At 47.2% G+C, this 23245-nt stretch overlaps 1 protein-coding gene across 6 annotated transcripts in view; it reads right to left on the reverse strand.

Annotated features, from left to right (window-relative positions):
* SLC8A3 (solute carrier family 8 member A3) overlaps window positions 1-23017 on the reverse strand; it is a gene marked incomplete at its 5' end in the record, with an annotated part of 90329 nt that extends 67312 nt beyond the window's left edge. For all 6 annotated transcript variants that reach the window (XM_084263554.1, XM_084263551.1, XM_084263550.1 and 3 more), the window contains one exon: window positions 21252-23017. In XM_084263554.1, the coding sequence (XP_084119680.1) occupies window positions 21252-23017 (1766 nt within the window). The remainder of the gene's footprint in view (window positions 1-21251) is intronic.
* Window positions 23018-23245: the final 228 nt, after the last annotated feature.

Raw genomic sequence — 23245 nt, forward strand, 5'->3', positions numbered from 1 at the left:
TAGAGTCCAGCATCCCAAAAGCAAATCTCTGCTCCCCACGCAAGAGGCAGTAATTCAGCATGGCTACGCTACCATCAGTCATGCTTCTCATCTTCCCACTGCACCTTTCCTATCACTCTCTGGTGGAGGGAAATGGGTGGCAGATGCTCCATGCTATGCCAGTTTTGGGGATGGGAAAGATAGGAAAGGGGTGACCTTACAAACACTGCCAGCTCAGAGATGGTCTCCTTTTTGATGGCCTGACTTTGCTAATTAAATGCTTTAAATGCTGGAGAGAGACATATTTAGCTCCCCAGAGTGTGGTTAGTGTTAGAAAGGCTCCATAATTTGGGGTTTTAGGTTGGGTTCTCCCCCCAGCCAAGCCCCACCCAGTGGTTCCCATATGAAATAGGTTTGGTTTTCATGTAAAAAGATTACTATTTTTATTTAACTGCTACTTCTGAAAACCCAGCCTAGGATCTGAGAGTCAGACAAGGCTTTGTCTGCTTTCCTCAGTAATAAAGGCCTTGTAATTATACTGGAAAGCTTGATGCTGATAGACAAGACAGAAGGCATCCCAGTCTATTTTTGCATAACTATCCTGTTTGTGGAAAACTGAGAACAGAGAGGCCAGGCTGTGGATAACATTAAAGCTGAGAACTTGGTGGAGAAAGGGAAAGATCAATTACTAAGTCCTGCATCCATCATGCCCCTTGCAGCTCTGTGGACAGCACAGGTAGAGAAGCACACCACGCCATGCAGTCAACATCATGTTGATAGCTCTCCCACAGCAACTGAGCCCACCTCTAGAAGCATCCCAGCACCACAGTGGGAAAGCCATCCAGGTGAGCCTGGAGGAGCCAAGGCACCATTCCCCACCACTCTTCCAGCACCAGCAGATGATGGAGACAGAGCAGATGTCAGGGGCCGTGTCCCTTCTAGCAGGCTGGAGCAGGACCCCTCTCCGCCAGGGGAGAATTTATAGAAAACCCTACAGGGATTTTCACAAGGCTTTGAGCTGCCACATTAGTCTCTGCTTACCCTGTCCAGCTATTTGTTCTACACCAAGCACAAATCCAGCCCTTCAGCAAAGAAATGCTTCTATTGATCAAGCCTCCATCTGAAGTCAAGGCTATTCTTCTCCCCTTACCTCCTCAAACAAGCCAAATCACTTTACTCCAGGTATCAGGAGACACATCACACTACTCTAGGTATCAGGAGACACCTGTGGACATGTCCAAACTAGAAAGTATCCAGACCAGTAAAATGGAGAAAGTACAGGTCCTCACAGCAGGGGATGAGAAGTCGCTCAGATATCAATAATTATCTGTTTTAATTGTACACAGTGAGATTTATAACACAGGGAGGAACAATTAGATAGTTCAAACATTTCTTTCTTCAAGAAATACAGTATGGAGAATGCTAAGCTGGCAATGCTCCAGAAGAAAAATTTAAAAGACCTTTCCTTCCACCTGAAAGAAAATGTTCTTCCATGCTTAACGTATAAATGGTCTGGGTTGGAAGGGACCCCAAGGACCACAGAGTCCCAACCCCCCTGACACAGGCAGGGACACCAACCTCCAGGCCTGGAGCTACACAAGGTTGCCCAGGGCCCCATCCAACCTGGCCCTGAACACCTCCAGGGATGGGGCATCCACCCCCTCTCTGGGCAGCCTGTTCCAGCCCCTCACCACTCTCTCTGTAAAGAACTTCCCCCTAATATCCAATTTAAACCTTCCCTCCTTCAGCTTCAATCCATCCCCCTTGTCCTGCCATTGTCTGCCCTTTTAAAAAGCTGATTCCCCTCCTGTTTTGATACCACAAAGCCATACTATATGGGTAAGTGCAACATCTCTCAGTACAGCAGATCTCTTTAAGCATTACAGACAGAACTTCACAGTCATTCATGAGAGAAGAGTTTAGTACGCTGCTCTTACGCAACACACTAGAAATTAAATATAACAGCACAATATAAGAGAGAACTGCTGCAGGCGTATTTAGGCCACCTAAGTTTTGCAGCTAAAATAGCTCCAAAGTTAACTGTTTCACCCTCCAAAGCAGAGCGCTAATGGGCAGTGAATGGCATAATCCACAGCCAGTGACTTGGAAGGGAATTTTTGCCTAAAAGGCTTAGAGCAGCAGCTTTCAGCCTGCCATTTTGATGGCAGACTGCGGCCTGCTCCCCAGGAATTCATGAAAGGTTACTGCAAAAAACAAGACTGCTGTACGCTATAAAACAGAGTCAGATGTTTCTAAAGGGTTTCCTATATCCTTCCCCCCTGAATATTTTGAAGGTGCCACAAATTGAGAAGGGCTAACAATCCCCATGCTCCTCACTTTGCCTGGTTTACACTGGTGTCACTCTCTTAATGAGAAGGATGCGTCTTCTGATTCTTCATTTTAGAAGAAATTAAGAGAGAAGGCAGCACAGGTCAATTCAGCTGCACGTGGCAGGATCCAAACTACAGGTGAGACTACAGCAGACCACAAAAATCCAGTAAAGATGTTTTACATATGAAGCTCTGCATGTAGAAGACACCGAGAGTACATTTGATTACCAGATAAACAGCTTGTAATTGAGTAATTAAATATCATTTTATAACTATACACACTGGGGTCAGAATTTATGTTCTGCGTGGCATTATTGACTTCTAGGACTTAATCATGCAAATGGAACATTCTCTTAACAAGGTTTGTTTTTTAAAATAGCCTCTCTTGGGTTTAAGTGGAGAATAGAGAGAAGAAAGGCAGCTCTCCATCTCAGGGAAGGATTTTGCATGAAAACACCCTCCACTGGACATGACACATGCAGGTCCACTCAGGAGGCCACAGCACCCTTGCAGATGCCCCCGTAGGGAGCATCCTGCCCCAGGTCCCACTTCAGACAGCCTACTCAGGTGTGGGTTACTGGGGCACTGCGTAGCCAGGCCCAGCTCCACGTGGTTTACTACAGCAAGAAAAGTAATCCTAGAGGCAGAAGGGAGGGCTACGGAGAAGCAAAATTGCGGTGCCTGGTGCTCATGAACATCTATATCAGAAACTTAAGCCATGTCCAACATGTCTGTTTCATGTGGTTCCCATGGCTGAACATAGTTCAGCAACCACTAGTGCAGAACAAAGCTATGTTCCCTGCCTGATGCCAAAAATGCCATCAAATGTCTGTCCTGCTTATGTATAATGAGCATTAAACACCCTTTAGCTGGGTTCCTTGATGTCCCAATCTGCTACCAATGGTCCAGTGTTGGGGTGCAGCACTCTGTGCTCTGCATAGCTAACTAGTGATAGATGGCAGGAGATAGCTTGGCCCTGCCCAGCATCATCTAATTCAGGAAAGAGCAGAAGGGAACATCACAGAATCATAGGGGTCCAAAGATCATCAGGTCCAACCCCCTGCCAAAGCAGGGTCCCTAGGACAGGTTGCACAGGGAGGCGTCCAGACAGGTCTGGAATCTCTCCAGAGAAGGAGACTCCACACCCCCCTGGGCAGCCTGTCCCAAGGCTCTGTCACCCTCAGTGTGTAAAAGTTCTTCTGCATATTGGTGCAGAACTTCCTGTGCTCCAACTTGAGGCCATTGCCCCTTGTCCTGTCCCCACAGACACTGAGAAGAGGCTGGCCATTTCCCCGTGTCCCACACTTCAGATATTGATAAACATTGATCAGATCCACCTCCTAGTTGTCTTTTCTGAAGGAAGAAGTGATGGTCTCCTCACCATATTCCAGCTTCCAGTCACCTGAAACTTAGCGACCACCTGTACCCCAGTCTGTATCCACCACAGCATGCTGAATACAAGGGGCTGTACAAGAGACTGCCTTTTCTAATCTCCTAAAATTCACTTAGCAGAGGTGACATCAACATTATGTATGATGTTCCTCAGCTTTTCCTCTATTCGCTTTACTTGCCAATCCTGGCTCCTTTCTCCAAGGACTTTTAAAGCATATGAAGCAGAGGTGCACTTGGAGGCAAAAGCACAGGCAAATGGAGAAATGAAGGAGGGCTAGAGAAGAGGTAAAAGATGCATATAGGAGTATATGCAGAGAAAAACAGAGAGAAAGAAAGAATATGAAATTCCATCTGGCTTCTTTCAATAAAAATACAGGCTTGGTCCTATTCCCAACTGCACAAGCCTCTAATATTTAACAAAGAATCACTATTCAGTGAGCACAGTCAGCCCCACTGTACAATACTCAGTTGTTCTCCTCCTTCCCAGGCCATGTTTGATGAATTCAGTCAATGCTACTAACTCCAGGCTGGAGCATGGGTGGCTCTGTCACAGGGTGGCACAGCTTACACAGGGCCAGTGCCAAGAGCACTAGTTTCAAGATGCATCTCCTCTAGCATTGGTGTGACAGCACAACAAACCACCATGCCAGCACCCAGAGCCTCCCCTCTGGGATCTTCAGGCTGCAATTACCAGGTAAGCCTGCCACCTTCTCCAGGGCTGATGAAAGCACCTCCAATCAATTGATTGCCAATCAATAGCCACTTCCCATCTGTCCCTCTCAGTTTCTGCAGTAGCAAGTGTTAGTAATCAAATAAGAGTGGCAGGCTGATAAGCTCCTGTTATCAGTGCACAAGAAAAATGGGATTCTAGATCTAATCTCCTATGTCACATTTCCAACACTGATCACTGAGATTTAACCCCTCTGATGACTGAATTGCATAGCCACAGCTGCTTGAGAGCAAACTTCATCTCCGTCAAGGCAAAGAAAGCCAACAGAAAAGCCAAATTCCTGCTCCCACTGAAACCCAGGAAAAGCAAGAACAGTTGCAGGAAAGGCCCCTTATGGTAGGGACTATTGTTCTTTGGATCTTCTTCTTGCTTTTTATTGTGCTTCCAAGTCACTGCAAGAAACAACAATGCCAGACAGCCAAAAGGCTCCAAACTGCCCTTTTATTCTATTTTTCACAAAGAAACATCACAAAAAATACTGACATTCCCAAAGAGTATTTCACACATTCATCCTGTGGGCCTGTGAAATCTCCACACCCACTTAGCCAGGAAAAGAAAGTCCTTCCACTGCAGCTAAGACCTAAATATTTCACTGCTTGCTTGCCCTCCAGTCCTGGCAGACCTTGGTTAAAAACCTCATAGGGCTTAAAAAGTCCAAATTCATGGCTACTTACCAGTATGTCCTCATGGCACAGGGCCATCTAGAGACAGACACCTGGACTGCCTAAGAAGGGAAGCTTCAAATAAGCTGCCATGACTGCACAGCTTCTGCTCTTCCAACTGATCAAGTCAAAATGACATCAGAATAGCTTTGCCAGCAAAACAGCAAATACTAGCAGAGATGGTTAACACAACTCCCTTCACCTGTTCCAGCTTCAGGTCTTTCTATTACAGGTAACAGGCTTCAGCTCAGGCCCCCAGAAGACTACTCTATTTAAAACTGAATGTTAACAGAGAAAAAGAAGAAGAAATTCAACTGAACATCAGGGTTGAAAGTCAGCCAGGCTGGCTGTTGTGTTACTTCACATGAGATACGCAGTATCTGAGTTCTCAAGATGATGGAGCTTCTCCCCACATTATCATTAGCACTTGTTTGGAGTATTATTTCTGGAATGTTTCTCCTGCTTTTTCTCCCTTTCTGCTGAATCTGCTGCAATGTCTGGAAGAAACCTGCTCTGGGGTCACCACTGCTGGGCCCCAGGCAGTTTCACACAACAGTATAGCCTGGTGGCCCTTGCTTCTATCCTGATGACCCCAGTGCTGGCCTCTTAAAATTTAGAAATACCACCCAAAAGACAATGCAACAGATCACCAGGAGAGCATATTGCTGCAGGTCCTTGGCAATTTCCAGGAGCCAACAACGTCAGTATGCAGCTGTGTAGATGGAGAATCAATGGCACATGGTGAGTATGTGTCACGTGTACCCATCACACAAAGGGACATCCTTTAACACCACCGAGGTGGTTCAGCACAGAGGACTGAAGAAGCTGGGCTTGTTCAGCCTGGAGAAGAGAAGGCTGTGGGGGGACCTCATTGCAGCATTCCTGTCCCTGAAGGGAGTAGAGAAACAGGGGGGAAATCAACTTTTTAAAAGGGCAGACAATGGCAAGACAAGGGGGGATGGATTAAAGCTAAAGGAGGGGAGGTTTAAATTGGATATTAGGGGGAAGTTCTTTACAGAGAGAGTGGTGAGGTGCTGGAACAGGCTGCCCAGAGAGGGGGTGGATGCCCCATCCCTGGAGGTGTTCAAGGCCAGGTTGGATGGGGCCCTGGGCAACCATGTGTAGATCCAGGCCTGGAGGTTGGTGGCCCTGCCAGTGGCAGGGGGGTTGAAATTCTGTGATCCTTGGGATCCCTTACAGCCCAGACCACTCTATGATTCTATGACACTTGTGGGACTGGGATGTAGGCTGCTACTGCATGGCTGTGCTCTCAGTGAGAGCCATGCTAAGTGTCTGATAACCAACACCTCAGCTGGTTAGCATCTAAGAGCGCTCACCTGTCTCAGATGAAAAAAAAAAGGCACAAAATGGATGCTGGGTGGGAAATTCTAGCTCACCGCCTTTGCCTGGACATCCCTCAGAGCAGGGGAAAAGGCGGGCAGCCTGTGAAACCCTTCCCTTGACATGCCAAGTGAAGGCCAGAGCAGCTTTCATCTTCACAGGGAATAAACCTCTGCCACTGCCTGCAAAAAAGCCATCAGTAGCAGTCACTTACCAAAAACAGCGTTTAAGATGTGCTGCACTGCTCACTCACACCCACGGGGACCAGCAGGTCTGTGTGGTCTCACAAGGTCCCCCCTGGGCAGCACCAGCCACCGAGACAGGAACACCGTGGGTGCCTGTACCTGTGTGAGGGTAACTTTTGGGCATCTGTTACAGAACAGCGCTGAGCAATTAGTAGTTGAACCTGAGCATCACATAGGTATCCAGGTTTCTCCACTGTAGTGCTGGTATTGATCCTCTTTATATAGTTCACTGATTGCTGGTTAATTATATGTTGCTGATAAATCAATGCACTGCTTCAATCCTCGTTTGGTTTAAACTGTACAAATTGAGTAGTTTTTCCCTGCAGCACGGTTCCTTCCCTGCAGAACTGCTCCCAGCCAGATGGACCCCAGTCTGCAACAGGGCAGTGGCTGACCCCATCCCAGGTGCCAGACCTGTGTTTCTCTTGCCCAGCTTCCCAAGGACCCTGGCAGCCCATTTCTGAGACCCCTCTGGTTAGCAACCCACACCCCAGATTACCAACCTTCCCCTTGGACCACAGTCCCCGTGGGCTCACTAGGGAAGGGCTGCATGTCATCCCATCATCCCTGGTGCAGACGAAGATGCTGAACTGTTCAGACCTCATCCATTAAACCTCAAATCATTGAACACTACTTTTTCAGCCTGACAGGCCAGTTTTTTTAATCCATCTTGAAGTCATCTATCAAGGCCACATCTCCCCAGCCTGGCTCTAAGGATCCTATGGGAGAGCATGTCAAAAACCAAAAGCCAAGGCAACTGACACCCACCACTCTCTCCATGGCCACCAACTCAGGCATCTCATCACAGAAAGCAATCAGCTTAGTCAGGCACAATCTGCTACGGTAAACTCATGCTGACTGTTCCCAGTGTCCTTCCTGCACCTAGAAACAGCACAATCTAATGTGTATCCACTCCAACTGGTTGTCCTTCACTATAAAAAAAGCTTTTCCTTGTAGGCTGGTCAAGACAAAAAGCAATTTAAAGTTGCTAAGGGATCCTGATGGTCTCTGGAAATAGTTTTGGGTGATTAAGGGCTTACTGCACAAGTTGAGATGGGCACGTACCCACATCACATGGCCTGATGTCCGCTAATAAGCAGACTGTGAGTGAGACTCTGCTACCTCTACAGATGGGACTTCAGCCTCCACATTTCACACAGATACTCATGAAGGTCTGGGAGCAGGTCCTTGCTGGGGACAGTATAGGCAACATGAGTGAAGGAGAAAGTGGCACCACAACTTCCCCTCTGTGTGTGACACAGATGGAGCAGTGTAACCAGCTACTGCAAAAAGGTAAAGCAGATTGATATTTCCACAGATGCTAAAGGGTCACCAAGAGGCTGATGCTTTAAGTAGCAGGTGAGACACCACATCCCTGCAGGAACCTTGCAGCAATAGCTGACCTTCAGATCCAAGTGGATCCAAGTCACCGCACACCCCCCAAGAGTGGCACAACCTTCCTCATGGGACAGGCATGCTGCTGCTGAATGTGCCAGCCCAAAACCTGACCAACACAGGCATCCCCTCACCACGATCATCCCCTGCCCTACAGTATCTCACAGGACTACAGGCTGCCAAGCACAGTGTGCCTACAACTGCTTGTTTGGTAGATAAAATAATCACCCTGCCCAAACTGTTAATCAGTCTAGGATCCCTCCATACAGAAGGAGAATTATAAATGCAAAATACCTGCCATAGATAGAAGAAACTGCCTCTACATCCTCTGTCTACAGGAGGTCAGGCAACCTTGGATATACTATTCTCCCACAGCCTTGTTAGAGAAAAAACACTTAACAGTTTCTAAGGCGAAGTGAAGCATACACCAGCTGGTAAAATTGGTTTCCCTAGGAAGAGAAAACCAAGGTGTTATTCCACAATGAGTTCCTAGTGCAAATGCAGGAGAGCAGTGAGAGTTACTCCAGAAATGTGGTGAAAACACAACCCTAATGCAGGCAGGGAAGAGCCTGCCACAAAGGCTGTCTCCTGTTCTAGACAAGGATATGGTGCTTGAGAGACATCAGCAGTTACACAGCGGTTCAGCATTTTCCTTCATGCCAAATCTCTTGAAGCAAGAAACTGAGCCCCAGCCCCATTTTATGGGAAAAGACCAAGGCCTCAAGGTTCTCAGCAAGTAAATCTCCATTTCTTTTTTTCACTCCAACCACTTTGTTCTCCACCTGCATTTCTCCAGAGTATTGAGCAATACACAGCTAAGCTCCTTCAAGCCCTTGGGACATATGATGGGACATACCCCCATCAGGAAGTCCCCATGTAATTGTCCCCAAGGAGAGAAGACCACCATCAAAACACAACTCTGCTCCACCTGTGGTGATCCACTCCCAAAATGCCAGTCAAGGACGTGCATTGGGATTCAGATCTATCACCTCTGAGATCAGCACAATGTTCTCCTGCCTCCTAACAGGAACAAGCCTCACTTGTCTGCTGCCTCAGTCATCTCTCAAAGCTCCCTTCTCTGCTCTCATCTCTGGAAAGCCATCTGAAGCTGCTGAACTACAGGAGGGTTGGGGGCAGCACCGCCTCAGCAGTGCATCGACAGACCTGTACAGATGAGGGGTACCCTATCATGAGGCAGCTAACGCTGTTTCTCAGTAGACTTCTACTGTGGGGAAGGAAATTCCTCCACCTGATTTCTTTAGGTACTCAAAGCACTCCAAGGCTCAACCCCACCTTCTCTCTCTCTCTGGTTTTCCACAGATTTGATTTAAGCTGATGCCGCTGTTGGGAGTTAACTGGAATTATAGTATTCCATGGAAGTCACCCATGTGGTGGCCAAGTTCACTGCTCCTCACTTCCAGCCTTGAACTGCTTCAGATGCTGTGGCACTGGGGTTCACACTGGGGTTCGCACTGGACGTGGCTGTGTTTCAACTCACACTACAATTATTTCTCTCCCTGGAACAATCCAACTTATGTCAAAATTTTACAAGGTATCGGCAGGAAGGCAGGCCACTGCCTGCTGTGGAGCTCAATCCCTTCAGCACACTGTATCACAGGCTACTACTACCCAAGAAGGGGCAAAAATACAAGTTTAAAGGGTTAAAAAAAACCCCACCTTCCCATCCTTCAAAATTCCCAGGAAGCTTCAGAGATGATAAAGAGGATGAAGGTGAGCCCAGTGGTCTGAGGGTTGGGAGGAGAGGTGCAGGGGTGGCGATGCTCACGTGCTGCTAACAGGTTTATACCACTGGCAGGGATCCCCTTCAGAAGCATCTGGGTGAGTGTTGTACACCGCCGAGTTCAATCTGCGCTAAGCAGATTAGTTCCTTACCGGTGAAAGGTTCTGGGCAGCAGCAGAGAGTTGCTCACCATGTGATTTGAGGGGGCTGTCATTACGTTGCATAGATATGATATAATTATATGCTCCCTGGAGGGTACTTCTAATTGAATTATAGGGTGTCTCACAAGTATTCTGGGCAGCGGTTCGAGGAAGCTCTCACCGCCCAGAACAAGATAGAGATACCCTTTAATTCCATTAGAGGTACCCTCCAGGGATTGGGCTGTTACTCTATGCAGCAGTTCACTTAAAAAAAAAATCATCTCCCCCACAAAATTGGAAGGGAGGTACCCTTAGCACAAGTTCCCTGGTGCTGCATACTCGCTCCTCAGACCTCCCCTCTGCAAGCTCACAGCGCTGGAACACTCCCTTGCCTGCCACTCTGCTTCTCCAGCGAGGGGGAGATGCCTCTCACCAGGGGTGGTCACTGTCCCCCACCTGGGTGGCTGCTGGGCTCCCTTCCCAGCATGGGGTCAGGAGATGCGGAGCCGCATGAGGTGTTGCATGCCAGGCTAGATGTGCAAGGGAGGTCTAAGCCTCCTTAGAAGAGGCCTTAAGAAGCGGCCTTTATCCCAACTATAGGCCAAGTGGCCCCAAAAGGCCACTTTATCCCAACTATAAAGGCCACCAGTATCCCAAAGGATATTAATAGTTCCAGGACAGGCCAAACAGGGGCTCCAGTCATTACAGCACTCACTGGCAAGGTCCTTCCCCCTCAGCCTGCCCATCCATTTTGTCCTGCCTTCAAACACTCAGGAGCTGCAAACAGAAACCCTGTCCCTCAGACAGCTGGAGAAACCCCGGCACAAGGCAGCTTGCTGCCCTGGGGATGGCCATGCTTCCGTCACTTGGGCACCTAAAGCTATGCTTCCAGGGACCTATTTCAACCCTTGGATTTTGCTCTCCATTTTAGTCTGGACTTCATGAGTTTTTCCTCATGAACCACACCTTCCCAGGGGAGCTTCAGCACCAGGCTTGCAAAATCAGCTGCCCTGCTTCTGTCCCAGCATGGTCTGCTTGGCAGCAGCGTGACACCTAGACAGCTCAGCACCACAGCACCTTTCCTCCTCTGGCTCCCAAACTGGCCAGAAGCACTGTCCACATGCATAGACAGTGCTCCTCACAGAGCTCACTTCCCGATGCTCTCCCAGCACCAAAGGCAATGGTTCCTTTGCTCTCTACCCTCTCCTCTTGGGGCTGTGCACCAAAGGAACCACCCTGCACTGAAACCACGCTGCACTTCTCTCCTGCTCCGCCATCGCTGTCTACAACTGACTGTCAAGCCAGGGAAGATGTCACATCTGTTACGCCTTTTTCTGTTGCTCTGTACCATGCAAAGGATGGGGAAATCAAGCCTCAGAGCCTTTTTTTTTAATGTCACCTCCAGGGAAAGCCAGCACCAGCTGCCCACCACAAAATCTAACGACCTACTGAAGCTGCCATCAGCTCTGACTCCCACAGACTGTTGAGCACAGATCCACTTGTCAGGCCACAAAAAGAGCAAGGAAGACAGTTGTGCCATAGAAAACTTTCACATAGAACAGGCACCACAGTCACCACTGAAATCCCCTTATTGAGGGGAGACCTTATCACCACCTACACCTACCTGAAGGGAGGGTGTGGAGACATGGGAGATGGTCTCTTCAGCGAGGGGACAGGAGACAGGACAAGGGGAAATGGCACGAAGCTGTACCAGGGCAGGGTCAGATCAGATGTTAGGAAAAAGTTCTTCACTGAAAGAGTTGTCAGGGCCTGGAGCAGGCTGCCCAGGGAGGGGGTTGAGTCACTGACCCTGGGTGTATTTAACAGGCAGGTAGATGAGGTACTTAGGGATATGGTTTAGCACAGGACAGGAACGGTTGGACTCGATGATCTTAAAGGTCTTTTCCAACCTTGTGATTGTGTGAGATGCAGTGCACAGAGCTCTGCAGGCTTCCACACTGCCACAGCCTCGCACGCCAGCAGCAGCCAGGCATCCAATCTGCTCCACCCTCCTACAACTCTCAGGTCCTGCTCTGCGGGATGCAGCTGATCTAACCCTGGGAGCCCAGCTGCTAGGCAAGCAGTTATTGCTCATACGTAGTCTGCTCACTTTTGCATTATTCACAGCTCTGCCCACCTCCTAGTGATGTCAAGTTAGCAGGATACATCTGGGAAAAACTGCCAATTCACACATCCCACTACAAAAAAACCCTACTGTGAGCTATCAAAGCTAACCACAATCTGCCCCAAAATAAAGAAGCATTTCTGATGCCTTGGAAAACAGAGCACCTAGTGCTTATTTAGTCTTGCAGAGCTGATACACTAGGCCTAGCGCATCCTTCATCAACAGCACCGTGGCCTAGTTGTCTTTCCTAAGGGAGGTGGAGATAGCAGCATTAAGGCAAAACTCTCAAGCGGATGAGGCAAAGGAGAGACAAGCCCAGGAGGGAAGAGACAGGTAAAGCAGAGATAAGCAGAGCAGAATTTCTACATTAAATATTGATAGCTTTATCATGCTTTTTTTCTGTAAAGGATAAAAGCAGAGCAGCATGGCGCTCAAGTGGGGATTTTCAGGAGGGTAGGCCCCATTTGGCTTGCTTATCTCATGGAAAGAAAAACAGAAGCACAAAAGGCAAGTCCTACCCCCCTTTGACTTTAACATACTTTTACATGGAGCACCAAAGAGGCATAGCAGCTGAATCATCTACAACACACTCAGCACAACAGCCACAGCACAAGCAGGAGCAACCACTCCTGGAAAAGTGTTTGGAGAGGCAAATGGGGGAGAGAGAAAAAGCCTCTCTCTTCCCCAGCACCTAAAACCACCAAAGCAGACCTTCCACTATCTAATAGGACCTGGATGGAGATCAGAGCCACAGCTTTTGCTCAGAGGGTGCACAGCATCAAGCCCTTTATACTCAGAAGGGCTTCATGCCAGCACCTGGAAGATGAGCAGCAGGACACAGTGGAGGCTGTCAGGGATCTGATATCTAGAGGAGGGTGTCCAGGCGCTACAGTCCCACTCCAGGGCTTATGCTCCATGTGAGACTTCTCAGGCTTCAAAGCAGCCTGGAAGATATGTCCATCTGCCTCCTAAGGACACGTCCTGCAAACCCTGGCAGAAAGAACTGGTCCTGTCTGATGTTCAGACTTACATCCTGCTGCCCTTCCAGTGTAACCCACCCAAAGGGCCTGACTTCAGCTGAAATGCTCACAGCAGTACATGCTGGCACCCAGGCAGAGACTTGAGGAGCCTCATCTGTCAACAGCCCATCTGCTAAGACAGCTGTAAACATGTACCAGTCCACATTCATCCCAGCTTTAAATCTGCTGTTTTCACTGAAGCTAAATGGAGGATGAACTTGGTCCTCAGCACTTCAATCAGTCAGCATAGCAAATTTTCTTATCACCTTTTATCCTGACATAAGGTAAACAAGAAACAAGCTACAGAGCTCGCAACAGGTAAATCATCTCTTACTTGAAACAGCTGTCACCTTCCACCAGGATCAGCTGCTTCTATTTAGCCACAACAAAAATGTGCTGGAGGACCTCTGGCTGGGGAGATTTTTCTCTTCATCAAAAGGATAAGCTCATATTTAACTCAGAAACTTTGCTGGCACTCTGATCTGTTAGAAGTCACAGATGCATTACAATGATGCTGTAAGTAATGTTCCCACTGTGATTAAAAAAAAAACCCAGCACATACTTGGAGTGATATATGGTCTATCAAGCCTTGCCATCAGCATCTAATCTTATCCCCTGAAGCTGTATCATTCAAACTGTGCCTTCTCCTCCTTGTTATAGGTGGAAAACAAATGACATGTGCCTCTGCAAACCTGTGTGTAAAAAGCATGATGTCTGTGTCACTGATTTGCCAAGGTGTTTCACACAGTAACAGTCAGTGTGAGCAGAAGAGGCAAAGCTCACTTAAGCCACCGTAGACTTGTTTCATTTCAGATCAGTTCAGTTGTTTATTTGAAAACCTAAAACTTGTTTGTGTCATTTGGCAGGGTGGATTTCCTGGTGTTTGCTCTACCCTAGGAATATCATGGCCAGAATATCCCTTCCAAGGGTCTCCTACTTCAGGAACCTGTAAGCTTCCCAGGGGCTTCTCCACTAGATCAGAGCACCCACAAGGAGACCCGGCCTTCCCTGTTTAATGCTGTCACATAAAATAATACAAAAAAATGCCTCCTTTGATGGACAAGAAGCCATAGTCTTCAAGACAGGATGTTGTTTGTCCTTCTTTATGGACAGATGGCAAGTATGTCCCTCTGACACCTGCCAATAAGACTATCTGGGAAGGTAAAGGTCATCTCAGGGCTTCTCTTTTTCCCAGGACAGTGCCACAGTCTCACATTTCTGCAGGCTGATTTTACATATGCTCCAGGAACAGCCCCCTGATGCCTTACACTAATCCCTTGCAGGTCACACCACCGAGACGTCATAGCAGGACTACAGCAGAAACCCAGAGCATGTGTGTGTGTGTATGTGTGTGTGTAAAGGTCGTCAGTTAAATTAGAAACTGGTACTTTCACACTGGCAACATAGGGGGAAAATTTTGGGGGGTTTTGTAACTGAAGGACAGCTACTACTGTTTTCCCTTAACCTGAATTGAAATAGGAATCAAGAGATTCTAATTTATGGAAGGTATAAGAAGAGGAAGCCTGGGGGAGTTTACCCACCGATGGAAAGAACCTGGAGAAGAGCATGGAGGATTCAGTCTTAAATTCAGTCTCAAGAAGACTCTAATGGGAAGGAAGCGTGTTCTGAGAAAAGGAAACCATCAGCCTCACACAACAAACTCTCACTGCCTGGAGTCCCACTAATTAGTCTTGATTTTTTGAGGGCTGTTCTCAGAGCCCAGAGCCTTAGGATCAGCGCACTGTCTATGAGAGCTGTTGAACAAGAGTTCAGACTACACTACCAAGATAATTTTGTTATGACCTCACTCATTAATTGGAGCCTTCACAGCTGATACAGACAAACCAAGGTCTGCAGGTGCAGCACACCTCTGTGTCACGTGACCAAAATTTAATTTAGGAAAATGAGCACCCAAGCCCACAGTTACCACTGAGAGAATAATGAGATATTGCAGCTATTGCCTATACTTGCACCAATCTGATTCCAAATGGCTGGGTCAGTGAATGTGCATCAGTTCACTGTGGTCTTGAGGAATAGGAATTTACAAGCTCAATGTACACAGACCTTCCTCTGCATAGAGCACAAGGCAGCAGTTAAGCAAGATCAGTTTTACTCCTGTCTTTGCCTCTGCTAATCCAAAGGGAAGTGAAGTCATTTTCTCTGTATTTTTCCCCCACATACAAAATGGGAATCATGTCCCTCAATCTCCTTTACAAAGTGCTACGAGATCTCCTGACAAAACACCACGCAGAAGAGCTAAGCATCATTAACAGCATCCCCCTCAAAATGCCACAACCATCACTGTGGAGGTGATCGAATTAAAAAATTAAGTTGACAGTTTCCCCAAGCACAGAATGACAAAAAGGAAGGACAATTAATTACACCAAGCCTCAGTACGACATCCTTTGAACAGAAAGCTGCCCTTCACCTTTCCCCACTGTCAACTTCACCAGATCTGCTGGGGAAAGTACAGCCAACACGCAGGGCTTCCAGCCAGGGGTGCGGGCCCAGGTATCTCTGCATCCAAGCGTGGGTGGATAGGAGAGGAAAAGGAGGAGGAAGGGACCACAGAATCACAGAATTGTAGGGGTTGGAAGGGACCTCCAGAGATCATCAGGTCCAACCCCCCTGCCACAGCAGGGTCCCTGGGACAGGTTGCACAGGGAGGCATCCAGACAGCTCTTGAATCTCTCCAGAGAAGGAGACTCCACACCCTCCTGGGCAGCCTGTCCCAGGGCTCTGTCACCCTCACCGTGAAAAAGTTCTTCCCCAGATTGGTGCAGAACTCCCTGTGCTCCAATTTGAGGCCATCACCCCTTGTCCTGTCCCCACAGACCACTGAGAAGAGGCTGGCCATTTCCCCCTGTGTCCCACACTTCAGATATTGATAAACATTGATCAGATCCCCTCTCAGTCTTCTTTTCTCAAGGCTGAATAGCCCCAGTTCTTTCAGCCTTTCCTCGTAGGGGAGATGCTCCACTCCTCTAATCATCTTCGTAGCCCTTTTCTGGACTCTCTCCAGGAGATCTCTGTCCAGGGATGCTGATCTTCCTGCCAAACCAGGATGGCACAACACACAGGAGACAGGGTGGCTGCAACAGCTTCTGGTGGCTGCTTGGACCAGTCGCTAACAATCAGTCTTGAGGCACAGCACCAAGCTCAGCTTGACCCAAACAGAACCACCACTGCTCTAGCCTTCACATACATAGGTATGCACACACCCTGTGAGCCAGAAACTGCCTGAAGCCCCCAGCAAAAAGGAAGGGATGTGGTTTTCTACTGCTCAGTGTTGTAGCAGCACTTTGGAGGACCAGTCCCACCAAGCTAAGCATGGACTCAGGCACAGCCCAAGGCTCTCAGCAGTCTTGTGGGGCAGCCACAGCCATGCACGCAGCAGCCTGGGTGCTTCTCTGGGGAGCAGCAGACAAGGAGAGGCAGCACGCAGCATGCAACCAATGTCCTGCCCAAATCCTAATGGCAAAAGTCATCTCACTGACTATCAAGACAGGATTAGCATGCTTGTCCCCACCAGTCTCTGCACAAATGGATGAGACAGCCCTTCTGTTATTGAGAGCTCTGCTTAACATTCACATAGATAAGTGGCTGTAGGCTTCCACCTGTTACCAAAATTCAGCATGCTGACTCTGCAAATAGGTTTTGCAGGCCACTTAATACCAGTTTAACACCACAGCATCTCTCAACATCCAGTTCCTTCCTAAGCCACAGGCAATACCCTGGGAACTACTGACTGGCTCAGGGCGCATAGTTACACCTCTAGGAGCCTTCAGGTCCTTCAAATAATTGAGCAGCCAGCAACAAAGGCAAGAAACAAAGTAGATGTCTTGGCCTAAACCTTAACTCAATATAGCTGCTGCAAGTGACTGGGCCACAACAGAACTTCAATCTTCTAGCTGGCCTATGAATTAGCTACTGGTAACTTGTGTATCTTCCTAAATCTTCTAAAGCAAGACCTAGACAAATTTCCATATGAATCTAAACAATTTTAAATAGAGGAAACAATTTAAACAGAGATAATTTAAATTATATCTAATGCCATGCTGGGGGTTTCCTTTATTATGTGAAAAGAAAATCCTTTAAAACCCAAATAACTTCTTACTGCTGGTTCTTCATGATTTCTTTATTGCTTGGACATGATAAAGCAGCCAGGTCAATCATTCTTCTGTATTTGCATGCCTCCAAGAACCTAACATTTATTTCCATACAAAGTAATTTAATACATAACTGTTCAGTCATCTTGGAAAAAAAAATCAGCTAAATTTTGGGCTTGATTTCTTCAGAGCTTCCTTTTTGTCAACAAGAGAACTAGGATTCTGCTTTAGCTGCTTAGGTCATTTCTGACCCTCATTGGAGCACGAATTCGGAAATAACAAATGCATTAAAAAAGAGGCAGCATAATCAAATATTTAAAACCTGATCAATTCCCTTCTCAACAGATGACAGTATTCAAGATTATATGGTTTGATTTATAGCTATCCAACATCCATGCACATCCTCACACACACACACTCACAGTCACTTCATGGGACCATATTTCCATATTTCCATTACGTCCTTGTTTCAAGCCTCCTCATCTCAGCCTGCTTTCTCTTGTGCTCCCACCTAAAGGTGAGTAAGGAAACTTTGACCATGTTAGTTTAGAAAGAATCAGAGAGGCAATAAGCAAGAGCCGGTGGCAGGATCCATTTCCCTCTCGTTCTGTAACGCTTGCATCAACTCCCCTTTTTTCAGTTCTGCATATCTTAGGGAAAGCCTCTTAAAAACAACCTGGAGGTAGTTTAGTTTATCTTGTTACGTGAAGACCCCTTCTACATTTAGTTTTCAGGCAAAGGGCTTATCCTTGGCCTTAGGGATTTGGTAGATGGCAGTGACTCTCCTACAGTTTAATCTCAAGGATGCTGTGTAATCCAGTGCCCCTCAAATTAATCTAGCCATTGCTACATTTAAGGAGGTCAACCTACAAACGACATACTGATTGCCTCCCCCTGCAGAATGCAAGCTCAAGGGGGCTTTTTAAATTCGTGTGTCAGAGAACTGAAGCTTTTACTCTGCTCGGGGTTCCAGTGATCAGCGCTTCTCTGTGACTGCAGACCTTTGGCACAGCCACAGTAAAGTGTAGCAGTGCCTTACATGTTTGCAAGATGCTGTTAATTCAGTTGTTTCCTCCACGAGCCAAAAATCTTTTCAAAGTGCCTCCATGAGAAGAATGACAAGGCTTAAGCAGTGAGGAAGGCAGGACTCCATCTCGAGTTTGAATAAAACCATGAGCAGCTCCTACACCAGCACAGAAAATCGAGCCCAAGTTTCACCTTTCCTATGCAGGGACCTAATATTTGGGCTGAAGTGGGGAAGCATGTAACTTCTTGCTGCTTTCTGACCCCGTCCTTGGCATCATCTACTGACCACCTTCATTTTCCGTCTTTCCCCTCTGTTCTGTGGACCCTCAGTCCCCAGTCAGTGCAGAGGTGACATTAGTACTTCATGATGAGCTCCCTTTGGTGGCAAGGCATTTAAGAGGTAGGCCCTGAAATACTCATCCAGGCACCCCCCTGGCTATTTGGTGACCCAGTGTCTTCATACAGTCTTATACCAAGCAATACCTAGTAACTAGTCACTCGTACACTGCTCTCCAGTTCAGCAAAACTATCCCAAACACCCTATCCATCCATCTTCCTGAATTGTGGCTATCAAAGCTAGACAGTGCTTGCTGGAATAGTAATATATTATGGGCCTGAACTCCAAATTCAGACTTGAATTACCTCAAGCTTGTTTGCAGCTCAGAATTATTTTTCTGCATTCAGATTTAGAAAACAAAAAAGGGTGAAGGGATTAAACCCACCCATAGCTGCTTCTAGGGTTCTACAGCTACCTGCACCTCAGAGGAGAAATGATTAAGTACAGCAACTGACCTGTGTTCACTGAATGTAAAGGCCAAAGGCTGAGGAATGAAAATTAACTTCACATGTCTCCAGCCCAAAGCACCATTCCCAGAAGACCTGGAGATATAAAATTAAACCCAGGAGTGAATAAAGGCAGCCTGATGGTAGGCATGATCTCTCATGTTAAGTGTAGTTAACTACCTTGTTAAGTGTAGTAGCTTGATTAATTCTATGTTGAGCCAGCCACACTAATTCTAGTTTCAAAAGAAATTAATCTCTGCTAGCCACACGGCCTCTGTGGCAGCTGTGGCTACCAGGCTCTGTTCCCCGTGGTCTTCCAATGCAGAAGTGAAAGTCACATTAATGCATTAGGTGTGGGTGCAGCTTTAAGTACGCCACAAAGGTCTCACCTGTGCTCTAGGGCATCTCTTCTTGGTCACAAGCCACAGCGCTAAGCAACCTACACATACTTGTTTCTCTGGATAGCCTCCATTTGCGCTAGAGTCTGTCCCTCAAGAATAAATATGGTCCTGCCAAACGTGATTTGTTCTAACCCAAGTGAAGCAACTAGGTGGGTATGCTCTGATCTTCTGTAATGCTTTTCAAAGGCAAAAAGAAGTCTTCCATCAGATGGAAGAGGAAAGAAAGGGACTATAGCTTGGAGCAAGACGGCTCATGGGCTTTTTCTCTGGTACCCCAAATCTGCTGCCCTTTCACTCATGGGTCTTTTTCAAGCAAGAAAGATCTCTGTTCTTCAAGGCCTGGCTGGAGCAAGATAGTACCTACTATGTTTTGGGTAGTCTACTTACTGGAGACTGTAACCATACAGTTGACATTGTTACTCACTTTCTCTAGAGAAATCAGCTTGCAGCTCAATTAAGGAAACTAACCTGCAGGGCTCATCTCCCTAACAAAACCAGATAAGGACATCTCTGATAGGAGCTCAACCCAGCCAACCAGGAGCTTCTCTTCCTTTAATAGGGAAGAACACGTACTTATAATCAAGCACCAGGACTGTGGATGTTAGCTGGATTAAATGATTTAGTGGGCTAAGGCAGAAGGTGCTACTGAATTAGAGCATCTCTGCTCCACAGCATTGAATATATTAACATCCTTTTGGGTACCGTATTGGGAGGCTTGGTAAAAAGATTTCTTTGATGCCAGTTGCAAGTCTGCACAATTCTTCCTTTGATGGCTCAAGTGATTAGGTGTTAACAAGAGGAACCCAGACACTTAACACTAGGGAGTTTTAGCACCAGGTTCACACCCCCCTCCCTCTCCTTACTCAGCAAAGGGATTTTTCTCATTCCCACTAATGTTAACAGCAGGTACTTAAAAGTAATTAAACATTATCACCTCTCCTGTCTTTATTACTTCCTAGCTGCGTACCAGCGACTTTGTATACGGTAAAAGAACTGAGTTAACAGGACTGGTGCAGGCTGGTGCTTCCCTTCTTTATTCTGTATGAAAACACTGGGTCATGGAGCCACATGGACAGGCTGTGAGCTGCAGCGCTTTAGAGGATGAATGCCAATTGCCATGGTATTTTGCAAGGGGGGAAAAAAACCCAGGTAGTAAAAGAACAGACATAGGGAGATCACAGAGAAAGTGATGTGGGGAATATGGGTAGACCATAGGGACAAAGAGGCTGGAAGGATTTCACAAGACCAGCAGAACAGCTTGCAGCTGTGCGTGTGCTGTGAAATAGCTGCCACACAGACCTGCAAGTTGCAGGGGCAGCCTAGGGATGCAGGTATGATGTGTTGCTCTTGTGAAAATAATGCCCCATGTCTGCTGAGAAGCTCTTGCTTGCCTGGGAATAGCTGTTGTAAATTTTCAGTCTAGGAATAGCAATAAACTCATCTGCCCTCTGTGTTTGGTGTTCAAAAAGAGGCTTTCCCGTATCTGCCCGGCCAGGTAGAAGCTTGCCCTTTTTATTCTCTCTCTACCTTACCTCCTCATTAACCCTTAGCTTTTGGTACAGGTCCTCAGAGAATGATATATTTTCCTCCTCCCCTCCCCTCTCCTGTGCAGTATTTCTAAGCCTCACTTTGTCATTCCCAAGAGGGAAGGGACAAGAGCTTTGAGCTCTTAAATCCTGCTGTCGGTTCTTGCCTGAAAGAGGTAAGTAGGGAAACCAAAGGAAAGCAGAAGAAAGGAGCCTGTCCCTTGTCAGCATTCACCTGTAATGGAGGCAAAATGTGGGGTTAAACACCAAAATGAGACCCAAGAATAGAAACAAATGGAGTACTTACACAGTTTCATCATTCTTGAACTCCAACTCCCCGTAAGTGTCTTCAAAGTCTTCTCCACCTCCTTTCGCTGTCCCTTCTACTGTCCTAAACGGCACTATGACTGTACCCCGAGCACCTGATGTCCTCAGGACTTTGACTTCCATCACACCAATGCTCTCACTTATATGTATAACGTCACACTCAAATGTGAAGATGCCAGCATGGTCATCATCTAGTATTGTCACTGTGGCCACACAAGGAGAAGCCAATATGGCCTTGGGATACGGGGAGTTACTGAAATCTGGAGGTTCCTCACTCTCCACCACACGCAGGTTACTGAGCCGCACAAAGAAATGCTCATCTTCCTCAAAGATGTCATCATCAATAATTCCCACTGAGAACTCCTTCTGGGTCTCCCCTGATTTCAAGACAACAGTCCCCTCTGTGAACTCGTAGTCAGCACCAGCGTTAGCAGAGCCATCCTCTGTTTTATAGTCCACATAGATGGTTTTGGACATGTCCCCCCCTTTCCGCACCACTGTCAGGAGAACGGCACCGCAGTTCTCAAGACACTGGTAGGAGCACGGGTCAAAATAAATTTTGGAGATGAATTCCTCCGGTTCATCGGGCCGCACCTCATGCAAGCTGGTGCTCTTCTTGGCTTGCTCAGCTGCATGCTTCTTCAGAATATTGCCAGCTCCTGTCATCATTCTGGTAGCTTGAATGCGGTAGAAGGCTCTGCTCTTTTGCTGATGAGACAAGGCGTAGTAGTTAGCCATTTCCACCAGTTGGTCCAAGTCCTTTTCTGGGTGCTTTTGCTTCAGGTCCTTAAGGATCCGGATCATCTCTTTGCGAGATTCATCTACCTCCTTCCCCTCCACGGTCACTAAGTTTCCATCCAGAAAGTGGGAGTTCATCATCTTGCCATCCATCTCAATTCCCTTAGGGTGATCACCTTCTGATTCGATGATAATGCCCCTGTGCTTGTCAGTACGGTACTTTTTGTGCATATACTTGTAGAAAAGCAGACGTTTGTCTGCTATCCAGGCCAGAAGGACACAAAGGGGGAAGAAGAAGAGTGTGAGCAGACCTTCCCAGACCTGAACGACACCTGGAGAGAAGACAGCAAGTATCATGTACAGCCAGATGTAAGCAAAGATGCTCCACGCAGCTGTGACAAAGAAAACCCTCAGGTGTTTTATCTTTCTGGTTTCTCCATCAGGGATGACATAGACACAGGTGGCAATGATGATAAACATATTGAAAGCAGCACTGCCAACGATTGTGGATGGCCCCAGGTCTCCGGCTATGAATCCATGCCCACACACTTCTATCAGAGACAGAAGGATCTCTGGAGCAGAGGAGCCCAGAGCCATGAGGGTCAAGTTGGAAACAGTTTCATTCCAAATCCGGATAGTGGTCGTCGTAGTCTCTCCATTTGGTTTCTTAATGGTGATTTCTTTCTCTTGTGATGTAATGACCTCTATAGATGCCATGAAACGATCTGCAATGATGGAGACTCCAAGGAACATGTAGATGAGTGCTACAAAATACACAATAACACGGGCAATTTTGTCCCCAAGGGATGGGTTTTCTGGGTACCATATTGGCAGGATAACACCTTCCTTGCAGTCAAAAGATCCTGAACACGAGCTGTTTTGTACTGAACTGGTTGAGTCTCCCGTCAGGCCAGCATCCACCTGCAAACCATGCAAAAACAGCACAAAAGTAACCAGCCCAAAATGGAGGAAGGCCGAGGTGACAGGCTGCAAGCTTAACCACGCCATACACAAGATGCAACTTCCACTGTGTAGATCCAAAAAGGCCAAGAACCTGAAACAAAGAAAACAGAGAGGGAGGAGGGAAGCATGAGACAAAAGGAAGATGCAACATTTACCCACACACACCTCAGTATCTCACCACTGAAGAGCACTGGTAGAGATGCAGGGACTGTCTGTCTCTGTCACTTTGAAGAAGGTATTTAGCAGAGACTCTAACAAACTCTAACAGCATTT

This window comes from Gallinula chloropus (genome assembly GCF_964237585.1).
Source record: "Gallinula chloropus genome assembly, chromosome: 4".
In the NCBI taxonomy this organism is placed as follows: domain Eukaryota; kingdom Metazoa; phylum Chordata; class Aves; order Gruiformes; family Rallidae; genus Gallinula; species Gallinula chloropus.